Source organism: Engystomops pustulosus, chromosome 1 (genome assembly GCF_040894005.1).
Source record: "Engystomops pustulosus chromosome 1, aEngPut4.maternal, whole genome shotgun sequence".
NCBI lineage: Eukaryota > Metazoa > Chordata > Amphibia > Anura > Leptodactylidae > Engystomops > Engystomops pustulosus.
Genome location: NC_092411.1, coordinates 70,165,356 through 70,188,960, shown reverse-complemented (window position 1 = coordinate 70,188,960; position 23,605 = coordinate 70,165,356). Strand labels below are relative to the sequence as shown.

The 23,605-nt window shown below is 42.0% G+C and overlaps 2 protein-coding genes across 4 annotated transcripts in view; one reads left to right on the top strand and one right to left on the bottom strand.

The window, feature by feature from the left end:
- GTF2H3 (general transcription factor IIH subunit 3) overlaps window positions 1–10,113 on the bottom strand; it is a 16,882-nt gene extending 6,769 nt beyond the window's left edge. Inside the window, exons 1-5 of the mRNA XM_072144317.1 lie at window positions 9,955–10,113; window positions 9,400–9,479; window positions 7,726–7,832; window positions 6,663–6,823; window positions 6,421–6,486 (exon numbers count right to left, since the gene is read on the bottom strand). Of these exons, the coding sequence (XP_072000418.1) occupies window positions 6,421–6,486; window positions 6,663–6,823; window positions 7,726–7,832; window positions 9,400–9,479; window positions 9,955–9,964 (424 nt within the window). The 5' untranslated portion in view covers window positions 9,965–10,113. The remainder of the gene's footprint in view (window positions 1–6,420; window positions 6,487–6,662; window positions 6,824–7,725; window positions 7,833–9,399; window positions 9,480–9,954) is intronic.
- Window positions 10,039–23,605, top strand: EIF2B1 (eukaryotic translation initiation factor 2B subunit alpha). Of its 3 annotated transcripts, none has more exons than XM_072144321.1 (9): window positions 10,039–10,179; window positions 13,060–13,161; window positions 14,154–14,293; window positions 15,986–16,102; window positions 16,942–17,054; window positions 17,486–17,551; window positions 17,628–17,703; window positions 21,662–21,787; window positions 23,424–23,605. In XM_072144321.1, the coding sequence occupies exons 1-9, from the start codon at window positions 10,167–10,169 to the stop codon at window positions 23,577–23,579; spliced, it is 909 nt and encodes a 302-aa protein (XP_072000422.1). In that variant the 5' UTR covers window positions 10,039–10,166; the 3' UTR covers window positions 23,580–23,605. The 3 variants fall into 3 exon arrangements, with proteins under 3 accessions (XP_072000422.1, XP_072000419.1, XP_072000421.1); XM_072144318.1 differs by having other exon boundaries at window positions 17,483–17,551; XM_072144320.1 differs by having other exon boundaries at window positions 10,047–10,179; window positions 13,063–13,161; window positions 17,483–17,551.

Here is a 23,605-nt window from a genome sequence, read left to right as displayed (position 1 = left end):
GAGTGATAATGTGAATAAATGACTACCAAGTACTTTCATTTGTACACTATGGATAAAGATCTGTCTATTTTCTCATTTCAACAGTACTAAAGCAGTGCTCTATCATACACACTACTCTGGAATTTACATCCTTTTCTGTGACTGGAATCGGGAAGTAGGAGTTCTCCTCAAGAAGACTTTGCCAATTAAGGCTGCCTTACAGGTGTGTGAAGACTTTCAGGAATTGATGCTCCACTAGATTCTGTACAGTACAAATCGGTGGATAACTTATTAAAACTTAACTTTTAATTAAATTATAAAAATAGCAATGTGTCCTAAAATAAAGAAAAGATGATGACTCCCAATGGAGCAATGCAATTGCCAGCCAGATGATAGTTGAAAAATATTGTGAATTAGATTACTCACCGGTAATTCTATTTCCGTTAGTCCACCATGACGGCCCAACCTGGAGGATGCCCCTTGACCTCTGCAGGGACAGGAAGAAGAGAGGTTAAATGCTCCCCCCCTTGCATCCTCCCGCCAGTGATTACAAAATAACCATGCTGAGGAAGATACAACCAGATTTATTTAGTATGTTTGCTCCACATACAAAGGAAAAATATCTGGAAATAATAATACAAAGAAAGGAAGAAATCCAGCTGGGAGGGAAAATATATAGGCCGTCATGGTGGACTAACGGAAATAGAATTACCGGTGAGTAATCTAATTCACAATTTCCGCTTCGTCCCCCATGACGGCCCAACCTGGAGACTTACAAAATTAGTAAGCTTTTTTAGGGAGGGATTACAGCCTGTAACACCTTGCGTCCAAAAGATAGGTCTTTTGACAAGTGCAAGTCCAGCCTATAATGCTTGGAGAATGTAGTGGATGAAGACCACGTTGCAGCTCTGCAAATCTGATCTAGTGACGCTCCTCTTCTTTCCGCCCAAGATGTGGACATAGCCCTGGTCGAGTGAGCTCGGATTCCTGCTGGTATCGGGCTTTTCTGTAGGTCGTAACATGAGGCAATTGCCAGTCTCAGCCATCTTGCAATAGTCGCCTTCGACGCCTTCCTCCCCTTATTTTTCCCCTGGAATTGGATGAAAAGGTTAGAGTCAATACGCCAGGCCTCTGTAATTTGTAGGTATTTTAGGACAGAACGTCTTACATCCAAAGAACTCCATTCGCGTTCTCTTGCCGAAGAAGGGTTCTCACAGAAGGAGGGTAGGATAATCTCCTGATTCCTATGAAAGTCGGAAACCACCTTGGGAACAAAATTTGGATCCAACATCAACACAATTCTATCATCTAGAATTTTCATGTAGGGTTCCCTAATCGATATAGCCTGAAGTTCACCTAACCTTCTAGCAGAAGTGATGGCTATCAGGAAAACTGTCTTAAGTGTCAGGTTTTTAACACTGGAGGAATCAATAGGTTCAAATGGTTCCTTCATTAAGGCATTCAAAACTAGAGTTAAGTCCCATGCTGATGATTTTTTAACAGTCTGAGGCTTTAACCTAGAGGCAGCTTTAATAAATCTTTTGACCCACCTGTGTTCGATGAGAGGCTGGTCGAAGAAGGCACTAAGCGCCGACACCTGAACCTTCAGGGTGCTGGTAGACAAACCCAACTCCAAACCCTTTTGAAGAAATTCAAGCACCTGCAAAATATTAAGGTTAGCTTGGGAAGGTGGACTGTCCTTACAGAAGGAACAGAACCTCTTCCATATCTTATGATAGATGGCAAAGGTGACTGGTTTTCTACTTGCCTTCAGGGTCTTGATGACTTCAGATGAGAGTCCCTGAGAGCTTAAGAAGCTGGATTCAGGATCCAGGCAGACAGCTGTAATTTCCCTGGGTTTGGATGATGGATTGGACCCTGATGTAGTAGGTCCTCTGATAGCGGAAGAATGACTGGATTCTCTGGTGACATCTTCTTCAAGAGTGGGTACCAGCTTTTCTTCGGCCAGTTCGGGCAGATGAAGATGGCTCTGGTATTTTCCTGAAATATTTTCCTCAGGACCCTGGCGATCAGGGGAATTGGGGGGAAGGCGTAGACTAGTGGAATGTCCCAGGGGTGAGAGAAGGCGTCCAGCCGTTCCCTGTTCTCCCCTTTTTCCAGAGAAAAATAATGCAGGCATTTGGTATTCTCCCTTGTTGCGAACAAGTCCACTAGAGGATAACCCCACAAAGATGTTAGCCGCTGGAAGATCTCCTCCTTGAGGCTCCACTCGTTTGGTAGGATCTTTCTTCTGCTTAGAAAGTCCGCCCTTGAATTCTCCGTGCCTTTTAGATGAGTGGCGGATATTGACAGAGTGTGTTGTTCTGCCCACAAAAATATTTTCCGAGCTAGGGTACTCAGGAGAGGAGACCTGGTTCCTCCTTGTCTTTTTATGTAGGAGACCGTAGTTGTATTGTCTGATAGAATTAGGAGGTGTTGGTGGGCAAGAAGAGGAGTGTTCGCGCTGAGTGCTTCCCATACTGCTTGCAACTCTCGGAAATTTGAGGACCTTCTTGTAATCTCCTCTGTCCAGGTACCCTGGGAAATTTGCTGAGGCATCACTGCCCCCCAGCCCCTCTGGCTCGCGTCTGTCTGGATTGGGATGTAAGGGCTGTTTGACCAGAAGATCCCTTTCCTCAGATTTCCGTCTTCCAACCACCATAGCAGGTCCTCCTTGACGGCAGGTGGGATTGGGATTTTCCTGTCCAGATCCTCCTGTTTTCTGTTCCAGGATCTTAAGATCCATCCCTGGAGTATTCTGGAATGGGCCTGACACCAGGCTACCGAGGAGATGCAGGCTGTTAGAGAGCCCAGAATCTTCATAGCTTCTCTGATAGAGATCACTGATTTTCTCCTGAACCTTGTTATCAGATCCTTGATGTGGTCTCCCTTGTCCTGTGGAAGGAACGACATTTGGTAAACTGAGTTCAGGTTTACACCCAGGAATTTCCTCACAGTAGCTGGGGAAAGTTCTGACTTCTGGTAGTTTACTATCCATCCCAGTCTTTTTAAGGTTTCTAGGGTGAGATCTCTGGAGAAGAGTAAGCTCCCCCTGTCTTGGCCAACAATGAGTAGGTCGTCTAGGTACGGGACGATCAGTACGTCCTGTAGTCTGAGAGACGCCACCACCTCTGCCATCACCTTTGTAAAGGTCCTTGGTGCAGATGATATTCCAAAGGGGAGTGCACAGAATTGAAAGTGTAGTGTAGCACCCTCTGGAGACAAGACAGAAAACCTTAAAAACCTTTGTGAGAAATGGTGTATAGGGATGTGATAATATGCATCCTTTAAGTCTATAGTGCACATTAATGCATCTTGGTGAATAATGTGTGTGGCTGATCTTACCGACTCCATCCTGAATTTCCGGTAGACGATAAACTCGTTGAGACCTCTCAGGTTGATGATTAGTCGGTTTGTGCCGTTCGGTTTCTTTACCAAAAAAAGAGAAGAGTAAAAACCGGATTTCTCTTGATCCTGTGGAACAGGTATAATCACTCCAGAAGACAAAAGAGAAGTTACTTCTTGCCATATTAAACTGTGGGATGTAAGTGACATGGAAGGTGAAGGTGGCATATATTTCGTAGGGGGAAGTCTGAGGAATTCGATGTTGTAACCATGCAGTAATATATCTAAGACCCAGGGATTTGAAGTGACCTTTGTCCATTCTCCTCTGAATCTTAGCAACCTTCCCCCTACTATGGCATCATTGTTTTTTGTTTCTATTAGGGTCTGTTGGGGTGGAGAACAGAAACCCTCTCCCTTTACCTCCTTTCGGGTAGCTCCAGCGTCCCCTTTTCCCTTTATCCTTGTAGGAATCCCTTTTGAAGTCTCGAAAGGGCTGCTTCTTGGGTATCGATCTCTCAGGAAAGCCCTTTTTCTTATCTGATGCTCTCTCAAGTATAGCATCCAACTCTGGGCCAAACACAAACTCCCCTGAGAAGGGAAGACTGCACAGTTTTGCCTTGGATCTGATGTCCCCGTTCCACTGTTTTAGCCACAGCGCCCGTCGGGTAGAGTTAGTAAGTGCTCCCTCCTTTGAAGCGAAACGAATTCCCTCGGCAGCAGAATCTGCGAGGAAGGCTGTAGCAGATTTCAGCAAAGGAAAGTTCTCCAAGATTGTTGATCTCGGAGTCCCTTCCTTGATGTGGGATTCCAACTCATTCAGCCAGTACAGCAAGTTCCTTGCGACTGAGGTGGAAGCCAAGTTAGTTTTCAGACTGAGCATGGAGGTCTCCCAGGCCTTTCTCAACAGGGAGTCAGACTTCCTGTCCATAGGGTCCTTTAATTGGGCCGCGTCCTCAAAAGGAAGGTCAGTCTTCTTTACTATTTTGGTAACTTGCACATCCATCTTTGGACAAGTGTCCCATACTTTAGACTCCTCGGGCTCAAAAACAAGTCTCTTTTTAAAGTTTTTGGACACGATAACCCTTTTTTCTGGCTCTTGCCACTCCTCAGAAACCAGCTCCTTTAACGTGTCATTCAGGGGAAACACCCTCTGGCGTTTTGCCTTCAATCCCCCAAATAGTTCCTCCTCCTTAGATCTAGGGGGAAGAATCTCCTCGATTTCCAAGGTCTGTCTAATTGCTTTTAAGAGACCATCGAGTTCCTCGAACTGAAACAGATGACGTGAATCTTCTGTTTTTTGTGAGTCCGTAGGATCATCATCTTCTACGTATGAGCATGAGGGAGCTTCAGAATCATCCCCCCCCTCAGATATAGAAGAATCCGGCTCCACTCTAGGTTTTTTACACGGTGGAGGCCTGGACGTAGCAGCGGCCACTGAAGAGCTTATTTTCTCCTCGATAAACCCCTTTAATTCGTCTAAGAAGGATGTCTTTTCCTCTCTCATAAAATTGTCGATGCAAGACTTGCAAATCGGCTTTTTGTATGAGTCGGACATAGAGTGGGCACACATGTTGCACTTTCTAAGCCGGCTTTTCTCGGGTTTTTCAGACCTGCTCGTCTTATCCCCTTTATCCTCCTTGCCTTTCGTTTTAGACCCTTGGTCTTTCTCCTGAAAGGGCAAGCGGAGGATAATAAATGACCCGCTATTTTACACACAGTAAAAAACCCAAACCTGCACAAAATCCCACTTACAGAAACCGGAGGATGCAGGAAGGTAGGGTCTGCCTCGTCAGCCATCATAAAAGCCGTGGAAGCGCACAGGAAAATTCAGAAATACACAGCACAGGAAACTAGCACCGCAGCGTCACACACAGATCTTAGACCTGAGATCAGCGTGACTACCTGCTCCAGGTGACCTTAAATACCTTAATGGGGAGCCCATCCCCCTGTAGACTTTGCCTGCGCCGTGCTCCCGTTCCCAGGGATGCATTGCGGTCCTGTGAGCCGCCACTTCCGGTCGCGACCGGAAGTCGTCATCGGACCTCGAGGACGCCGGGAATTGTAGTTTTTTCGGCCGCCGCGCGCTCACACACGGATCACGGAGCGGCGGCCAGGACGAACGGACTGGAAGGGCGGCGAAAGGGAGGGCACAAGGCCGACCGAACGCCCCAGCCTGCCGGGATTTAGCCAGCCAGGACTACCCGTAAGTTTTACTTCGCCCCCCCCCCCCCTGGAGGAGAGAGGGCACCTCTCTTGTCCTGCCTCGGCAGGGACAGGAAGAACACTGGCGGGAGGATGCAAGGGGGGGAGCATTTAACCTCTCTTCTTCCTGTCCCTGCAGAGGTCAAGGGGCATCCTCCAGGTTGGGCCGTCATGGGGGACGAAGCGGAAATATGCAATATATAAAGCCAAAGAGAGGTCTTGCCAGAAAAAAACTCATCCAAACTTGCAATTTTGTGTTAGAAGTGATCAATGAAATGACCGCATCCAAACTTGCAGTAATAGGTTAGCATGGGCAGTAAGATAATATCATCTGTATATAAAAAATCTGAGTAAAGTCAATATAGCAATTTGCTGGCTACTATAGAGCTGAAATGCTCCTCTAATTTCACCTTCGAGAAGTGACCAAGCAGAAGGAGGCGTCCATTCAGAGTAGAAGTCGAAACGGACCTTGCGCCTTAATGGAGGTGCACCTAATTGTGGCGCCCTTGTCAGGGTGCGCCGAGGGGAGGTGATCCTTGACTCCCACTACGCACGCGCACCCCGGACGACATTTTCTTGCAGCCCGAACGTGGACTACACGCCGGTTCTGGTTAGGGGCGGGAGATCAGAGTTAACATGCTGATATTCCCGAGGCCAGCCGGCATTTAGCGTCATCATGTGCCACCTGTAGTGTCTTATTGACACAATAAGCACAACGCCCGTTGACGAGGGCGCCACAACTAGGACACACATCCATTATGGCACAAGGTCTGTTTCGGCATTTACTCTGAATGGACGCCTCCTTCTGTTTTCTGTGTTCTGTTTTTTTTGTTCAAAATAAACCCTCAAGAGATGAATATTTATTGCACTCAGTTCAGTAATGATAAAGGATACAGCATAGAGCTTTGGCTAAAGAACCTGCAAGAACAGTGTCAGTCTGTTGTCCTTTAATTTCTCCAGCTGAAATAAAAAAAAAAAAAACACTATCATAATTATATCATAAAACTTATTATTATTATTATTAATTAAGGTGCACAACCAGTATATAAAGAAAAGATTTCATATGGCAAATCTATAGAAAATGTGACAGGCAGCTGGGACACAAATGTGCATGTTCCCTGTCTAGAAGTGCTTACTTTTTGTCATAAGATCTTTTATATCATCAGTGATCAGGTCGTTGGCCGCCGTCAGTAATTCATATTTGCCATCCTTGCTGCCAGATGCATTAGATTCTAGAACAGCGGATTCTCCAGTTATGTCTCCACATTTCCATTGCTTTCCTGGAAAAAGAAGGCGACTGCAAAGCAAACATCAGATATAACCATTACAATAGAAACCACACACAACATTCTAAATATTTGTATTCCATTGATCTTCAGCATAGGACATTGTGTAACCTGAGGTATATTTACCTTACCCATCTTCCTTCAGCTACATCCCAGTATGCAAGTCAATGAGGCCCAGAAGGAGGTTCTCAAAGACGTTTAAAAAAAAAAAAAAAGTACAGATCACATGACTGAGGGAAGGACCCACTTAGAGATTGTGTTAGAAGGAAGAAGCACCAGGTGAGTAAATTCTCCATAACTCAAGTCACACTATGCCTTGTGCTAGTGGTATTTAAATGATACCTGTCACCAGCCTTTACACCTTGGAAAACTCCTGTAGGATATGAAATATACATTTTTGTTCTACCTCTTATTTTGCTGTTTCTAAAGCTCCGATTACAAACTTTATCTTTCCGTATAGAACCATATAGTACTGCTGGTTCTATAGCTCACAGAACAACAACCACGATTTGATTTAAAAGATGTTATTTTCATCTTTCATATGATCAAGTCTAGGTACAAGAGAGCCTAAGAGTCACTCTAGCCTCTAAACGTGATTCATCTCAGGCAAAAATTGTCTTCTCAGCTCATATGCATATGGTTTTGGGGGATATTTCTCTCTTTTTTTTTTTTTTAAACAACACTTTATTTGGTTTTCCTAAAAACAACAATAATAGTACAAAACAATGGCGCACATGATATACACCACCATTCAGAATTATGGTAGAGCTTTTTCTTTTTATAGGAAAACAATCAAGTTTTCATACCCTACCTGAGGCTGCTGGTAGTGGACTAAAAGCTGGTGACAGGTTCCCTTTAAATCTTGGTAGTTTATAGTACATAACAGCCTGTAGAGGATTATTGACAATAATACCTTTCCTGTAAATGGCTGGCAATTACAGCAAGTTTGTTATTCCGGCCCATAAATAAGTGGGAATTTCCCATCACCATAACTGCATCAATGCATTTTGGAAGTGTAACCTACAAATAAGAAAGGAATGGAAATCAACACTGTAATATATAGAAACTGAGTGTATCGTTTGCAAACATTACATCCCTTTGGAATGAACATCGACTTTGATCTGGGTCCACCAGCCTGAATTGTGTCACATGCTCCATTGGTTTTTATGGTTGTCTCGTTGGTTTCAGTATAAGGATGTTATCTATTTATGTTACTATGTAATTTCCTTTTGCTTATACAATTATTCTTGTCTCCTTTTTTTATAGATCCACTGGTGGCTGAAAATGGGCATGTCATTCAACACCTTGAGATGCCCTTATATGTAGATAACAGGCTTGGGCAGTATATACACGTATGTCACCCGGACCGCGAAATAGCGGCGAGAGAATGCCCAAGTTACATTTGTTTTTGTTATCTCATGTCTCTATGTACTATGGCTTATTATCGCTAGACTTTTAGTCCCTAGGTAAAAATATCGACCATTCTAGCCCCCTGTACACTAAGTGACACCATGTTGATAGACTATTTGAGTGCTTTGTACACCGATTGTAGTCTACCTATGATATTGGTTTGTCACAAATATGGCCTTGGGCGTTACGGCTGATTGTGATACCGGAACTTTTACTTAGCATTACAGTAAGCCTTCTGCTTGAGAGACTCATTGAGATAGCTAGTACCTTTCACTTATGGGCAAATTTCTCTCAACCAAAACGGCAATTTGAAACACATACGAGGCTTCAGAGTAGGCTGACGTTGATCGGGTGGTGTCACTTCCAGTTTGCGTTATGCTTGCATGGGGATTGGAGTTCAACTGGTGTGATAATAGATCCACCGTACGCGATGTCAGGTATGCCTAACTTTAATAGCTGCCTTTCTTGCCATAGCCTAATCTGGTCCGCTAGATATATATGTTAACTTTTATTACTTTAACCGATAGCGTCATTTGGTAGCGTAGCAACAATGACCCTTTACTTGCTGGTCGTGGGCTCCCATAGGTACTTGTGAGACATAATGCACATACTATATTTTTGCAACTTCCTTTTTGTACACCTTTACAATCATGGTCTCACGGTTGTATGGATTTATATGCATGTATACCTGCTCTTTTATTGTATTGTATACACATTTCGTAACAAATTATGCTAATGACTGCTTATATCACTTCCTGGGAGTGTATTTATACTCCATTTGTAACCTTCACTTTCATGCTTGAAAATAGCTCCATTGAGGGGCTGAAACATCGCACCTTCTACATTGGGTGAATAAACACCTTGTTTTTCCAGGAGTGCTGCCTCATCTTTTTTTTTTTTTTTTTTTGCTAACATATAGAGAATATTGCAGAGACAGGGAAATATAATATTGCAATTAATTATTTTTTTCTTTTTTGGAACAACAAGGCTAACTTTCCACCTCAAGTATGCAGATGCAATTTTTTGAGGTCCAAAACAGGAGTGGATTAAAAAATTAAAAACAGAAGTAGTACCACCTTTCAATTGTATGATGTACATCCATCTAGAGTTCTAGACATTTATGGCACATCCCGTAGACATGTCATAAATGTGGCAGATAACTATATTAATAACTTACCATTGACTGGTTAAGTGCCTGCTGACCCCACCAAATGGGATTCACGTCAACCACGATTACTAATAGATGAACATCATCTTCTATAACACAAAGCAATCAAAAACATACAATTAAAAAAGTCAAACCCAAAATGAAACAAAAATAGGAAAACTGAAACATAATAGGAAGTGGATCAGGATGAAAATAGACACGCAATGAGCTTGAATCAGTAACACATTGTTCTGCACAGTAGGTGAATACATTAACAGTATGATATTTAAATTAGTTGATATTTAAATAATTAGCTGAATGAATTCATTATTTTAGACGCATTAGAGCATACAATACAACATGGAAGCATGATAAGTGCAGAATATTTAATACATTCCATTGCTGATAAGACACAACATATGACTAAACACATGGCAACACAAACACACTAAACACAAAACAACAAGTGATCAGAGCCGGAGCTGCTCCCTCTCAGAGGAGCTCAGCCAACATCTGCTGCAGCACAGCTCGTATATAAAGGGGATACGTGTCATGTAATAGCGCAGGCCACATGACACCACTCACCTGAAGCCATAATAATAGACTCCCAATACCACAGACTCCAGGGAGAACAGTCCGTCCCTTTCTGATGACGTCAAATCCAGGAGACAGGATGTGTGGGTCGCCATGCTGCCGGTAACCCTTTCACTGCCGTGTGACGTCAAGTCTTCACCAGCCTGAGAGCTCCGGCATTTCCGCGTCTTCCAGCCGGTGCTGGGGGATATAAAGGAGCGACCATGAATGAAAGCGGTAACTGTATACGTTATATAGGCGGCTGGTGACGGACAGGCCTGCACTGCTGGCGAACCGGCTTCTATTTGTGTCTAATGTCAGGCGTATGGCACAGCTAATGTATACTGTATAATATACACTATATATACAGTGTAAAGTACACATGTATAAACTAATGGGGGTAGTCTGTGCTGCAAGACAGTGTGGTTACCCTGCTGGCATCTCTTTACATGACATTTCCATATTACTGTGAGTGATGGGCCAACCTGAACTTAATATTTCTAATCTATGATGCATATACAATGTGTTGTGTGTATAGTTATGGCTGTGTCTAGTCAACATGGAGTCCATGGATTTACTGTCTGCTAGCAGCGCTTTACTTGACTCGTTGCAGCTTGTATTGGCCATCATAACTTTTTTTTCTACAGAGCCATAACTTTTTGGATGCATGCAAGTGTTGTATCTTATGTTGCAACATTTGGCGTGCCATATAATGAACAGAACAACTTTTATACAGTTGATGATACAGATGATTCTGACAGTGTAAAAACAGACCTTATTTTTTTGCAACACTTTAAAGTTTGGATGCATTTAAAAAAAAAAACATGACTTGTTTGTGCTGCAGACTCCTCTGCTCTTGGCCCCCACCTTTGTGCACCTGTACAGCTCCTCCCTCCTGCTCCTTCAGAGAGCAGGAGGTGAGCTGACATCAGTGGGTGGGGGCCAAGATCTGAGGAGTCTGCAGTTTGCAGCAGACAAGTCACGTGTTTTTTTAAATGCATTAAAGCCCAACCCCTGGGACTACACAGAGGATTTGGTCAGGGTGCAAGGTAAGTTATTAACACACAATTATATTGTAATGCAAATCCTTAGAGAAAGCAGAAAAACATATTTGCACTGCAGGTGTGATCGGCTGCTGCAATCTGTCTTTAGTGAAAATGAGGTCCCTGGTGACAGGTTCCCTTTAACCTCATGATGTGGGTCTCAGCTGCTTTTGATCCCAGCTGTTGTACCCGGCTATGTATTACTCACAGGTTGTAATGCTACATTGTGTGTGGATAACTGATTGAAATCTCATCATACAGTTACACACTATTACATTGTGTAGAGTAGGGCGGTATACTTAACTCTGTTATGATGGCAGGTTTTCACCTAGAGCAGTGATGGTGAACCTTTTAGAGACTGAGTGCCCAAACGACGACGAGTACCCACTTCTTTATTGCAAAGTGCCAACATGGCAATTTCAGTAGTAACTTATAGCTTCCTGCTCTGTCCTGATGACAGTGATACAGTAGAAAGAAATTTTGTGTATCATTTTAGCTTTTGTTCAGGGTCCTCTGATCAATAAGAAACACAGGGCCTGGACCCTAAGCTCTAATTCGTCACCCAGCCATGTCCACACCTCCTCTCTCCTCGAGTTGTCTCAGGTCCAGGATGTGTTTGAAAATAAAATGGAGCACGGCATGTCCTGCGTTTCCTTGCACTACAGGAGGAGGCCTTAAGTCTTTCCTGAGTGCCCACAGAGATTGCTCTGAGTGCCACCTCTGGCACCCGTTCCATAGGTTCGCCACCACTGACATAGAGGTAACCTTCACAGAGATAACTGTCTCATTTATAGTTACATCAGTACTCTGGTAACCTTATTTGTGTGTGATGAAGGATATGTTTCCACTGCACTTTCCAGGAAAACACCTCAGAATCGGTGTGGAAAAACTCCTTAAAGGGGTATTCTCGTCTGGGCATGCACATTCAGTTTGATAAATCTGCTATATATATAAACATTTCTTCAATTAGATGTTATTAAAACAAATGTTTCTGTGTGAAGATAATTTCTCATAAATGTAGTAATTTTATCCCTTAGAAACGAGATGGCTTCCTCGGATACGGCCACCTCTGCCTGAGAGATTGCAAAAAGAAACAAAAAAGTTTTGTATATGAACTGTCCAGGAGTTACTGCATGTCCTGCACCCGTCCTGTGGTAATGATCACTGAATCCAGGAGGTCAGGCAGGACTCTATAGCGCATGTCTGGCCACCGCTGCCAGAGTGTGACGTTGTCGTAACCAAGGAAGCCATCTAGTTTCTAAGGGACAACATGGCTATGTTTATACGAAATTATCTTCACACAAGAACATTTTTTTTAATAACATTCAATTGAAGAAATGTTTATATATGGAACATTAGTGAAACTGAATGTGAATGCCCAGACGAGAATACCCCTTTAAATCTGAACTCTGTTTTAAGAGAAGAGACAGAATTTTTTTTCCCCCAGTGTGCTGCCTACCTTGCACCGGATTCAGCACCAATAACAGTACTGAAACAGCAGCAGGTACCCAGACACTGGGGCACATATATCATTTGTTTTCTTTTTCCTCTTCTTAATGTTGGCTGAAGTCTTCATACTTTAGCAGTCCTATGAATCTTTTCAATTTGCTGTTGTGATGCATGTCTATTTCTATTTTTTTTTTTTCCTTGTCTCTGATTTGCGTTTTTATTTTTTTTATTTTTGCAACCTTTTAGGTGCATGTATGGAAGGATTGGCCAGTTTTTCTTTGGTTTGCACCTAGAAAAGTTTCTAATTTGCTCAAAAATAAGGCACAAATAAAAAAAAAAACCATTTGTCTTGCAAAATACATTAGGAACACTGCAACAGACATAGTCACCGGTGAACTTCTTAACTTCTTAGGCACAAAGAAATGTGCAAAAAGAAAAGTCAAAATAAAGATACAGGTCCCCCACTGAATAGTCATAGTGACTGGGCCCCCAAGAAGATTAAAAGAAGCTGATTGTATTTTCACCTGGAGTTTGTATAGATTTCTATTTTGTCTATGTGAATGTAGCAATGTGGGGCATCCTTATAGCTCTTCTGATCATTAATTTATTACTGTTTTCTCCACAGAAGTAATTGAATATTTTAAGCGCCAATTGAAGGAGGACCCAAATGTTGCCACTGCTGTTGCAGCAATCAGAACCTTACTGGAGTTTTTAAAGAAAGACAAAGGTAGATACGTGTATTCCTTTGATATTGTCACTGGTTAAAAGCATTAAGGACTTATTCGGATGACAGTGAAAAATGGATGTGCGGTCTGTTTTTTGTTCGGGACAGCACATGCCTACAGAAAATTAGTCTGCTACATTAAAAAGTAGAGCATATCCTATTGAATTTTTTATTTTTTTTTCACGACTGAGAGCATAGCTTTAGGGTACAGTCACATGAGTGCTCCATAGAACGGCGAAGGGCGCTTTGGTCTTTTAATAAAAACATAGGAATTATTCACAGAACGGTTTTCATGTCTTGTAAAATGAAAGTTATGCTGTGATTGGCTGCTGCTTTGATTTACCGTACATACTCGAGTATAAGCTGACCCGAATGTAAGTTGAGGCCCCTAATTTTGCCACAAAAAACTGAAAACCTATTTATTCAAGTATAAGCCTGGGCTGCGAAATGCATTGGTCACAGCCAGTGTATAGCTGGTTAGTACCCTTCCCCTCCCCTAGTATATAGCCATCCAGCCCCCTCCCCTGTAGTCAGCAAGCCCCCTCCCCCTCTGTAATAATAATTCCATTATTTATATAGTGCACACAGATCAGTCCATGTCCTCAATGGGGCTCACGGTCAAATCAACCTACCAGCCCCCGTTTGCCCAATTTCTAAAAAAAACCTCCCCCCGCCCCCGCAGGTCTTCTTCGCGCCAGTGTGCGGTAGGTCCATGTGACACTCGTGCACAGGCTATGGCGTCAGCTGCTGATCACATCAGAGTGCGCATGGACCTGCCGCTGCCGGATCGAAGAAGAGAAGACCTGCAGTGGATGTCGTAAAGGTGAGTTTGGACTTTTTTTTTTCTTGACCTGAGTAGAAGCCGAATTTCAGTTTTTCAGCAAATTGTTTGTGCTGAAAAACTCTGATTATACTTGAGTCTATACAGTATTTGTTTTTGAATGATCTTGCCAAAAGAACTAGGAGCCTTATAGATTGTTCTCTTTGTGTTGTAGGTGAAACTATACAAGGCCTAATTGGAAGTCTAAAAGATGCTATCGAAACCATGTCAAAAGTGGATTCCTCTGTTGCAGTCTCTTCTGGAGGAGAACTCTTCCTAAGGTTCATCACTCTCACATCTGAGCTGGAGCATTCTGTGAGTATAGCACAAGTGTACCACAAAATATCTGTAACTCACCCTCCCTATGGTTGTTGGAGTCAAAAATATTTGATTAAAAAAAAAAATTTGTATTGCAATTTTTACAAACCAAGAAACAACTTTTTTGTATTTAAAAAAAAAAAAAACCCATACAATTCAATAAGCCTCCACCCCCAATCCCCCCACCAACCAGGCAAAGGGTGTTTCAACCCCCATTTTCAACACCTATTGTTAACCTCCAGACCTAGTGTGGGGAGTCACAAATAAGGTTGCACAGAGTATCCACACTAATACTATAGCTTTTGTGCCAAGGAAAGTAGGTGACATATACAAGTAGGTGGCAGATATTTGGCATGCCAATTTATGCAAATATTAAAAGGACATTTGCCGCCACATTTTGTGGTCTTAGACTGTCGCCAAAGGCTTGATCGTTACCTTAGGGGTTAAGTGGGAGTCCTCCTGTCACATCACTGGCTGCAAGTGCTGCAAACAGCTGGTGACATCACCTAGCTGTCTGCTAATTAGATGTGACTTCATCCAGCCAAGAGGATGAGATTAGCAGACAGCCGGGTGACGTCATCATCTTAACTTTTGTTAGTTAATATGTGGCCTGAACGTGGAAACGTAAAATGCAATTAAGCATATAACATTTCGATCTTAAAGGAAATCTACCATTTGTTTTCATCCATTATGAAGCAGACATACCTTGAGAATTATGCAGCAACACCAATGTAGAAACATATCTTGTTTAGTGCCTAATCCAAGTGGTTTTGCTAAAAAACACAATTCTAAAATTCAGGACCCTTGGTAAGCTGGGTGCAGCCTGGCTGCCATACATAAACACAGTACACTGAGCTTCCTGAACTGTCCAGACAGCCATCCACATCTTGGGTCATAGGCGCAGCCGTGTGCCCCTGTGTAGTGGCACCCCATGAGTCTTACCTCTCCGCACTCCTGACCTCGATTCTTAGCCGTCTGTCTTGACCTTGTGCTATGTCCCCGACTCTGAGCTTGTGCCGCCTGTCCTGTCCTTCTGACAGGCTACGAATCCGATTTTGCCTGCTGATCCTGTACCTCGCCTTGGCCACCACCGCAGGCAGAGTCGCACCTGTGGAGCGACCTGGTGATATCCCCCAGTAGGTCCATCCCACTTTGCGGCAGGCTCTGGTGAAAACCGGTTGCCACTTAGACTCCGCTTCCAGGTGGCATCGCTCACAGTGGTTCAGTGGGTCCACCACCACCCTGACACTAATCAACCTGAGCTGGATGACTTGTATACAGCAGCTGGGGATAGTGCAGCAATTGATTACTTCTGCCTGTCAACACAGTGATTACATCATTCTCTGCAGCAGTGCATAATTGGGGTAAGGGAAGAGCACCAGGGCAGCCACAGGAGCATCCAAGCCTCATTATCATAATTATATAATTGTTTTTTTCAGCAAAGCCACTAAATTCAACAAGAGATGTTTCTGCATCACTGTAGCTACAGCATTCTCAATGTATGTTTGGTTCACAATGCATAAAAACAAATGGTAGATTTCCTTTAATACATGACCTTCTTCAGGATTGCGTAGAAAAGTAGAAGAAATTGTGCGCCAAAAACTTGGATCCTGTGACCAAATTGATAATTTCCACAATATTTTTTTCATTAAATCATAGAATTTTAAATAAGTATATATTTTGTTTCAGAATTATGCCAAATGCAAAGAAATGATGAGCGAACGAGGTGAACTATTTCTGAAAAGGATCTCCTTGTCAAGGGACAAGATCACAAAACTCTGCTCCCCATTTATAAAAGATGGAGCTGTAAGTATGAGGAATTACTTGGGGCTAAAATTTCTGCTAAGACTCCATTCTGATTTAAAAAGAAGCAGAAGTTAACCTTATAAATCACCAACAGTATGATCCTAAGCAGATGAACACCTTCCAGATTGTTTCTTTTATGGCCGGGTACGGTGGCATCATCCAAAAAATAAACTTTGAAGTGAGATGTAAATCAGTTGTATAAAGTTAAGGAGGTGGAGATTTTAAAGCAGAAGTCAAGCTCTCTCTTCCTCAGAAAGCCACATTCACTTAAATTGATGGTCCTGCATCCAGAGACATCACTAACCAGATCTCCTGAAGTCTGATGCATGATGTCAATCACAGAGGAGGCGTACAGAGCTCCCTACCTTGACTTCAGTGTTAAACTCTCTGCCTCCCCTGACTTTATACAACCAATTTACATCTCACTTCAGAGTTGATTTTCTAGATGATGCCACCACACTAAACAATAAAAAGAAGCAAAACCTAGGTGTTAAGCTGTTTGACAATATAACTGTAGTGGTTTATTAGGCCAATTGCTGATGACGGGTTCCCTTTAAATAATTTTTTTTTAAGCATATTGATAATAGAGGAACCCCAAACCTGGCAGCCTTCAGCATCAGCTGAGTAACTACAGCCTACATATCAATAAGATCATGAATCTGTTATTTGGACTAAAATGTATTTGTCTGTGTCTGGCAAAAGATCGTTCACAAGATGATTGTTCATTCAATCAGCTTTCTGTTGTAAAATTTTTAGTCCCCTTTATCTTTGTTAGTATATTAACCTGAACAACTTGTATGTTGTGTTTCACTTTCTCTGACCTTCTGTTCGTTTTGCAGAAAATTTTAACCCACGCTTACTCCAGGGTAGTACTGAAGGTCCTGGAAGAGGCTGCAGCTGCCAACAAACGTTTTAGTGTCTATGTTACAGAATCACAGCCAGATTTATCAGGGTGAGCCGCTTATTAGAAATCATATCAACATATAACACAACTCTATGAGGGGAGAGCTGGATCCATGTTTTATTAAGGGGGATAACTTGTAGAGGTCCCATAATCAAGAACCCTACAGATCACAAGAACATGGGTTTGTTGTACCCAAATGAATATATATAATATGCTCATGTGCCTTCCTCTTGACAGAGTCCTGTTGCAGGGGGAGTCATGTGACCCATGGCTACAGAGAAACTTTACGAGTGTAATTTTAATATGGGTGATCCTGTTAGAGTTTTATACTTACCCTGTTAAAGTTTTGTATAACTGGCAAGCCCCTTTAAATTATAAGGTTTTCGTAATAAGGCAGTTTATGCTGAGTATAATTGAATTTAATGCTATTGAAAGCCTGGACTACGTACCCACTACTGTATGTTTTTGACTTCTAGTAGGCATATGGCAGAAGCACTACAGAACATCAATGTGCCTGTAACAGTGATCCTGGATGCTGCAGTAGGGTGAGTGGGTAATGTGTAGAAGGTACAACACTGGATGTGTGGAGCTTTAATAACTTGAGTTATTTCCTTTTGGCAGGTATATAATGGAGAAAGTGGATCTGGTGATTGTTGGTGCTGAAGGAGTAGTGGAGAGCGGAGGAATAATCAATAAGGTAAATGACTATTTGATGTCTAGACTAGCTAAATCCATAATGGTGAAACCTAAGTCTATGGGGGGATTAAGTTAACCAGATATTAAGGCTTACTATCTGATGTGGATCCTTGCTAGAGCATTAAAATTTCTGTGGACACGAGTGGAACAGGCCCTGTCTCACAATATAACACTCCATACTCCGCTCATGGCGAACATTTGGCACATCTCTATGAATATTCAGGGGTCCCCTTTAACCATAGCTCTGTATAGCCATCTATGCAAGTGTCCCTAACAGATATGTCAGGACCCCCTGAGGGAATGGGGGCCCTACCTGTAGAACTTCTAGAGGGGACTCTGGGTAAAAACATTGGAAGTAAAGGGGTGTGCCTACCATTTCCCAATTAATCAGAGTTGAATGTGAAACCCTTGCCTGAGTTGCAGATGTTTGTATCCCAAACCGGGATATTTTCAACCTGAAGCTTGGCAAACTCCAAACTTTTTATCATCATATATCTGCTTGCATGGAATTCTCTAAATCCTGTTCATTCCAGAGGTTGGGAAATATCCTGTCACCAGGAGACTCATTTTTAGCACTCCCCCATTCCCCTATGGTACATACGCTGCCAAAGTGTTTTTGTATAAAAAATGGGTTTTACAGAAAAAAATGTTATATTGTACCATTCATTAGCATCTGCTGTGTGACTAGGCAGTTGCCCAATAGGAGGGGCTGAAAAGGAGCAGTCCCCCCCCCCCACCCTTGGGAAGGCACTCCTCCATGTGACCTTTTCAAATATATGAAAACACCCATCACTGGGCTTAACGACGCCCCCTTCTCCTCTACAGCGAATCCCGAGTGTGGGGAGTTATTCATATATTTGAAAAGGTCACATGTTTCCCAAGGGTGGGGGGGACTGCTCCTTTCCAGCCCCTCCCAATTGGCAACTGCCTAGTCACACAGCAAAAGCTAATGAAAGGTACAATATAACATATATATATATATTTTTTTTTTTTTCTGTAAAACCTATATTTTATACAAAAACACTTTGGCAGTGTATGTACTATGCTCTGTGGGGACTGGGGGAGTGCTAAAAATGGGTCTCCTCGTGACAGGTTCCCTTTAAATGCTCATACACCGAGGGGGAATGGCTTGGAGCACTACATATATCACATAAAGCCCTCAGATGCAGAGCCCAAGTGGAGAATTACCTTTGTCTTACTACATTGGTATTTCACTCCAGATTAGGTACACAGAGCATACCCAAACTCTTCTGGACTCTGCTGGAGACAACGTGGATCCAGGGGCACGTTATACCACACTGTGGGATGTCCTAAACTCCATGAATTCTGGGCCCCTGTGCATGAAATAATAGAACAGACCCTTTAACAGCCTTGACCTAAACGACCGGCACAAGCACTCCTTCACTTAGAGTTGCAGAGATAAACATATGTATGTAAGAGTCTCCTAAGCAAATTATTCACCATTATCACCGAACCTCCCATAGGTGAGCGAAATGCAATCGACTTAGGCCTCATTCACATGGCCGTATGGGGGACATGTATACGGCGACGTTTATATGTCCCCCATAAGCTGGCAATGGGCTCATGGCATTGTACCGTTCCGTAGCCGCGAAAAGATGGGACATATCCTATCTTTTCTCGGCATACAGCGCTGTGTTCCATATATCCCTATGGAAAGAGGTGGGGTTGAGCAGTGCCAACATGTCTTGGGACTAATATATCACTCTTGCATATCAGACGCATCTATAGGTGATTGTGTATACATAACTTATATGAGAAGGCGACCAACTTCCTGTGAGATTTGTATACTCCCCGAGCCATATACTGAATACACGATTGGCTGTAGTAGGGTGCGGGGCACCTGAATTTGTCATATACTATCATGTTTTTGTTCAAAACAAAGTAACGTTTCTGATCAAATGTATTCAGTATCACCTGCCTCCCAACAGCACATGTGACGCTAAACTAATGTTTGTGTTATCGTGTAAAAGCCAATTAAAAAAAATTGAAACAGAAAATTTTGTGCAATGCAATCAAAATCTGAGGATAATAAATTCCAAATGCTGTAGAATTGACAAAAAAAAACTTCAGTTGAGCCATTATCTTATTCGATTTACATATTTCTGGATGGCACAGTACTGAATCAAGCATTTTTGTCGACCATAGTGTTTGGATATAATTCTTTGTATATTTCAATATGAATTTTTGGACTCAGATGTTTACTGCGTTTATGATGACGTGCGTTATGGTCAACGCCTAGGCGCCCCAGCTATCTGGGTGCTGCATTCAGGTTTAACAGCGGCATCAAACAAGCCCGTTTGCAGTTGTGTGCTGTATAATAGGGCTATACCTGCCCTGTCTTGTCGAAATTTAACAACTTTGTATTGCCATTTTTTGTTTTCCACTTTAAGAAATCGATATCTTTTCTATGTGCTGTATTAAGGCTTGTTTTTGCTGGACAAGCTGACATTCATTGCTACCATGAGGGTCTTGGTCATTCAATACAACTTAGCAGTTCTGTACTTAAAGGGGTTGGCCACTTTACCTCATGTTTTTTTGTAATGTGTGGGTGCAGGATATTAGGCACATTTACCAACCTACATTAAAAGTTCTGCTCTGCTTTCTTGATATGTAAAGTGAAGCCCCCTGTCTTTTACATCATCAGCCAGACCTTCCTGACCATAAAATGGCCCCAGATGTGATCTCTATAGGTCCATGAACAATTGCCCTGCCAGCCCCTCAATCTTCTATTCATCAATGCTATCATAGGACCCTGGCAGGGCAATTGTTCATGAACAGATAAGATCACATGATAATCCATCTGCAGCCATTTTATGGACAGGAATCTCTGGCTCATGAGGTAAAAGACCGGAGGCTTCACTTTACATATCAAGAAAGCAGTGCAGAACTTTTAATGTATGTTGGTAGATTTACCTAATATCCTGCCCCCCCCACACTTACACACATATTACAAAATACATGAGGTAAAGTGGCCAACCCTTATAAGTGCAGTAAATTACCAACATACAGAGATCCGATTGTAACTAGGGGTCGTCTGTAAGTCGGGTGTTCTTAAGTAGGGGACCGCCCATATGTGTAAAGTGGGCTCAGCCCATAATCCCTTTCCATACGTTCTTAAGACTGTTACTGACAGTTTCGTCACTAGTGCTTTATAGAGGTTAAAAAGCTGAACATAAGCATACTTTAATCAATAGCCAGCTGATTCCTTTAAAAAAAAAAAAAAAAAAAAATTATGTAAATTAACTCTAAGGGGCGTTATCAGAGCCCCTCCAGGCTCTGGCATCACTCCCACACCCTGCTGTTTGCTTTAATAACTGTCACAGTAAAGCACCAGGTGTTAAACCCCTGAGGCTCCATTCACTCCATTAGAGCAGCTGAGGTGAGGAGATTTGCCCATCTATATTGCCCTTACAAAACGTGTTAACACATTTTTAACACTGTTAACGTGTTCTGTAAATGCAATGTTGACAGCAATGTAATTGGGAAAATCTCCTCACCTCAGGTTTCATGATGCATTAATGCAAATAAAACGCAACATGTGAACACACCCTTAGACACCATCTGTCACCATGCAGCTGCAATGTTTAGTAGAAAAAAAGTCTACATTTTTTTTTTTTTTTAATATTATGAACTGAAAGGGTCAATAAAATTTCATCAATAGGATATGTTAAACCCAAAGTTGAATTGTGCTATCAAAAACTTCAATTCGGCCAACAAAATACAAACCTACTACACTTATTGTGACAGTACATTAAAATAAGTTCTTATGGGTAGAGTACATTGACAAAAAAAAGACAAATGGCCTGATCATTAAGGTGGTAAGGGGTTAAAAAGGTAGGACTACTGAGCGAGTACTATAATGGTGTAATACTAAGGATAAGTATGAAATATATCTGAAAACCCTGTAACATAACATTCATTTTATGATCTTACTGTAGATTGGTACAAATCAAATGGCAGTATGTGCTAAAGCTCAGAACAAACCATTCTACGTGGTGGCGGAAAGTTTTAAGTTTGTGCGCCTCTTCCCACTAAATCAGAGAGATGTTCCTGACAAGTTCAAGGTAAGAATAAACATAATTTTTTTTGTTGTTGACGATTTAACCCTTTATTTTGCGGGGGGGGGGGGGGGTGTTTGCTGCCCTCCTTCCAAAAGCTATAACCTTTTTTTACTTTCCCATGTAGGGAGCTGTATCAGGGTCTTTTCTATATTAAATTGCACTTTCTAGTGATGGTATTTAATATTCTATTCCGTGTACGGGAAAGCTGGATAGAAAATTCTAGTTGTGAAATTGATGAGAAAAAAAGCTTTCCACCAATTTCTGGTGGGATCCGTTTTTATGGCTTTCAGTGTACGCTCCAAACAACACCTTCTATCCTGTGGATGATCACAGAGATGCCAAACTTTCATTGGTTTTAAGCCTCTGCACAAAACTGTGTTTGGGGGGCTATGAGCTATCCCCACAAATTACAGGTAGCTCACCGCCTCATAGGGGCAGGTTTATCAAGCTGTCTAAAAGTAAGAATGTTCTTGGTTGCCCATGCCAACAAATTACAGCTCCCCTTTAAAATATTCATGAGCATTGGTAAAATGAAAGCTGAGCTGTAGTTGGTTTCCATGGGCAACTAAGCACATTCTTACTTTTAGACAGCTTGATAAATCTGCCCTATAGTCTTCTATTGTGCATGCTGTGGTGAGGCAAAGGGCATGTAGTGTGAATGTTCTGGACGGAAACGTTACAAATTATAGGGCAGGTCCTATTCCTGTCTGTATTGAGGTGGAAAAAACTGTTCTTTTGTCAGCTCACCTCTCTGCTGTCCCACTGTATCAGTGCACGGAATATCAGAGTCTGAGTCCGCAGTAGAAGATATTGGAGACAGAATTCAGCACTTGATTCATATCCATCCAAAGAAAGTTATTTTCTTGTTTGATTAGTCATGACAAAATTAAGAATCTGAAGATTTGAAACGCGTCAGGTTTTTTTCTATTTTGTCAGCTCCAATTAGTCATATGTCTTTAACTCGATGGAAATAAACATTAATAAATGTTTTTAATGCAACAAAATAACTTTTTCTTTTGATGGATATGAATCAAGTGCTGGATCCTTTTTCCAATATCTTGTATTGCAGTAGGGCTGGACATTTTTATTAGACCTTAGCACAATGAGTGGAGCTTGCAAACAACAGAGCACAGCCCGCACACTCTACATGGTTGTGTGTGTGTGAGGCCTTAATACTTTAAAAATCATTCTAAGCCATTGGCTTTTATGGGACGAGCTGGCATTTTCATTGCTCACATTTTGGGGACGGTGCAACCTTTTGATCTTTTATTCAAATTTTTATTTGTGAAAGGGGACTATTTGGACGCTACTTTTATTTTGTTATTTACATTGTTCACCGCCAGGAATAATTTTTATAACATACTTTTCTTTACAAACTAAGCAGAATTTGTTAATAATCAAGCTACTCCCTCCACCCCCCATAAAGATTCGTATTATAGCCTGTACAGTGCATCTCTATGAAGTTTACATTTGCCTGTCTATTTGAACTCACCCCCTCCTCTCATGGTGTGCACTACTTTGACCACTTTTCAGAGACTTTTGTCATTAGCAGAATGATGGTTTTGAGGAAAAATATTCAGTATAATTAACTTATGAGCAGTGTGCATATAGTTAATGTCATTTTCTTTGTTCCTTTTAGTACAAGGCAGACACACAGCAGCAGAAGAAGGACCTTATGAAAGAGCACCCATGGATTGACTACACATCACCCTCCCTAATCACACTGCTGTTCACAGATTTGGGGGTGTTGACGCCATCTGCTATAAGTGATGAACTCATTAAACTGTACTTATAATATATTAAAGTTAATTCCATAATACA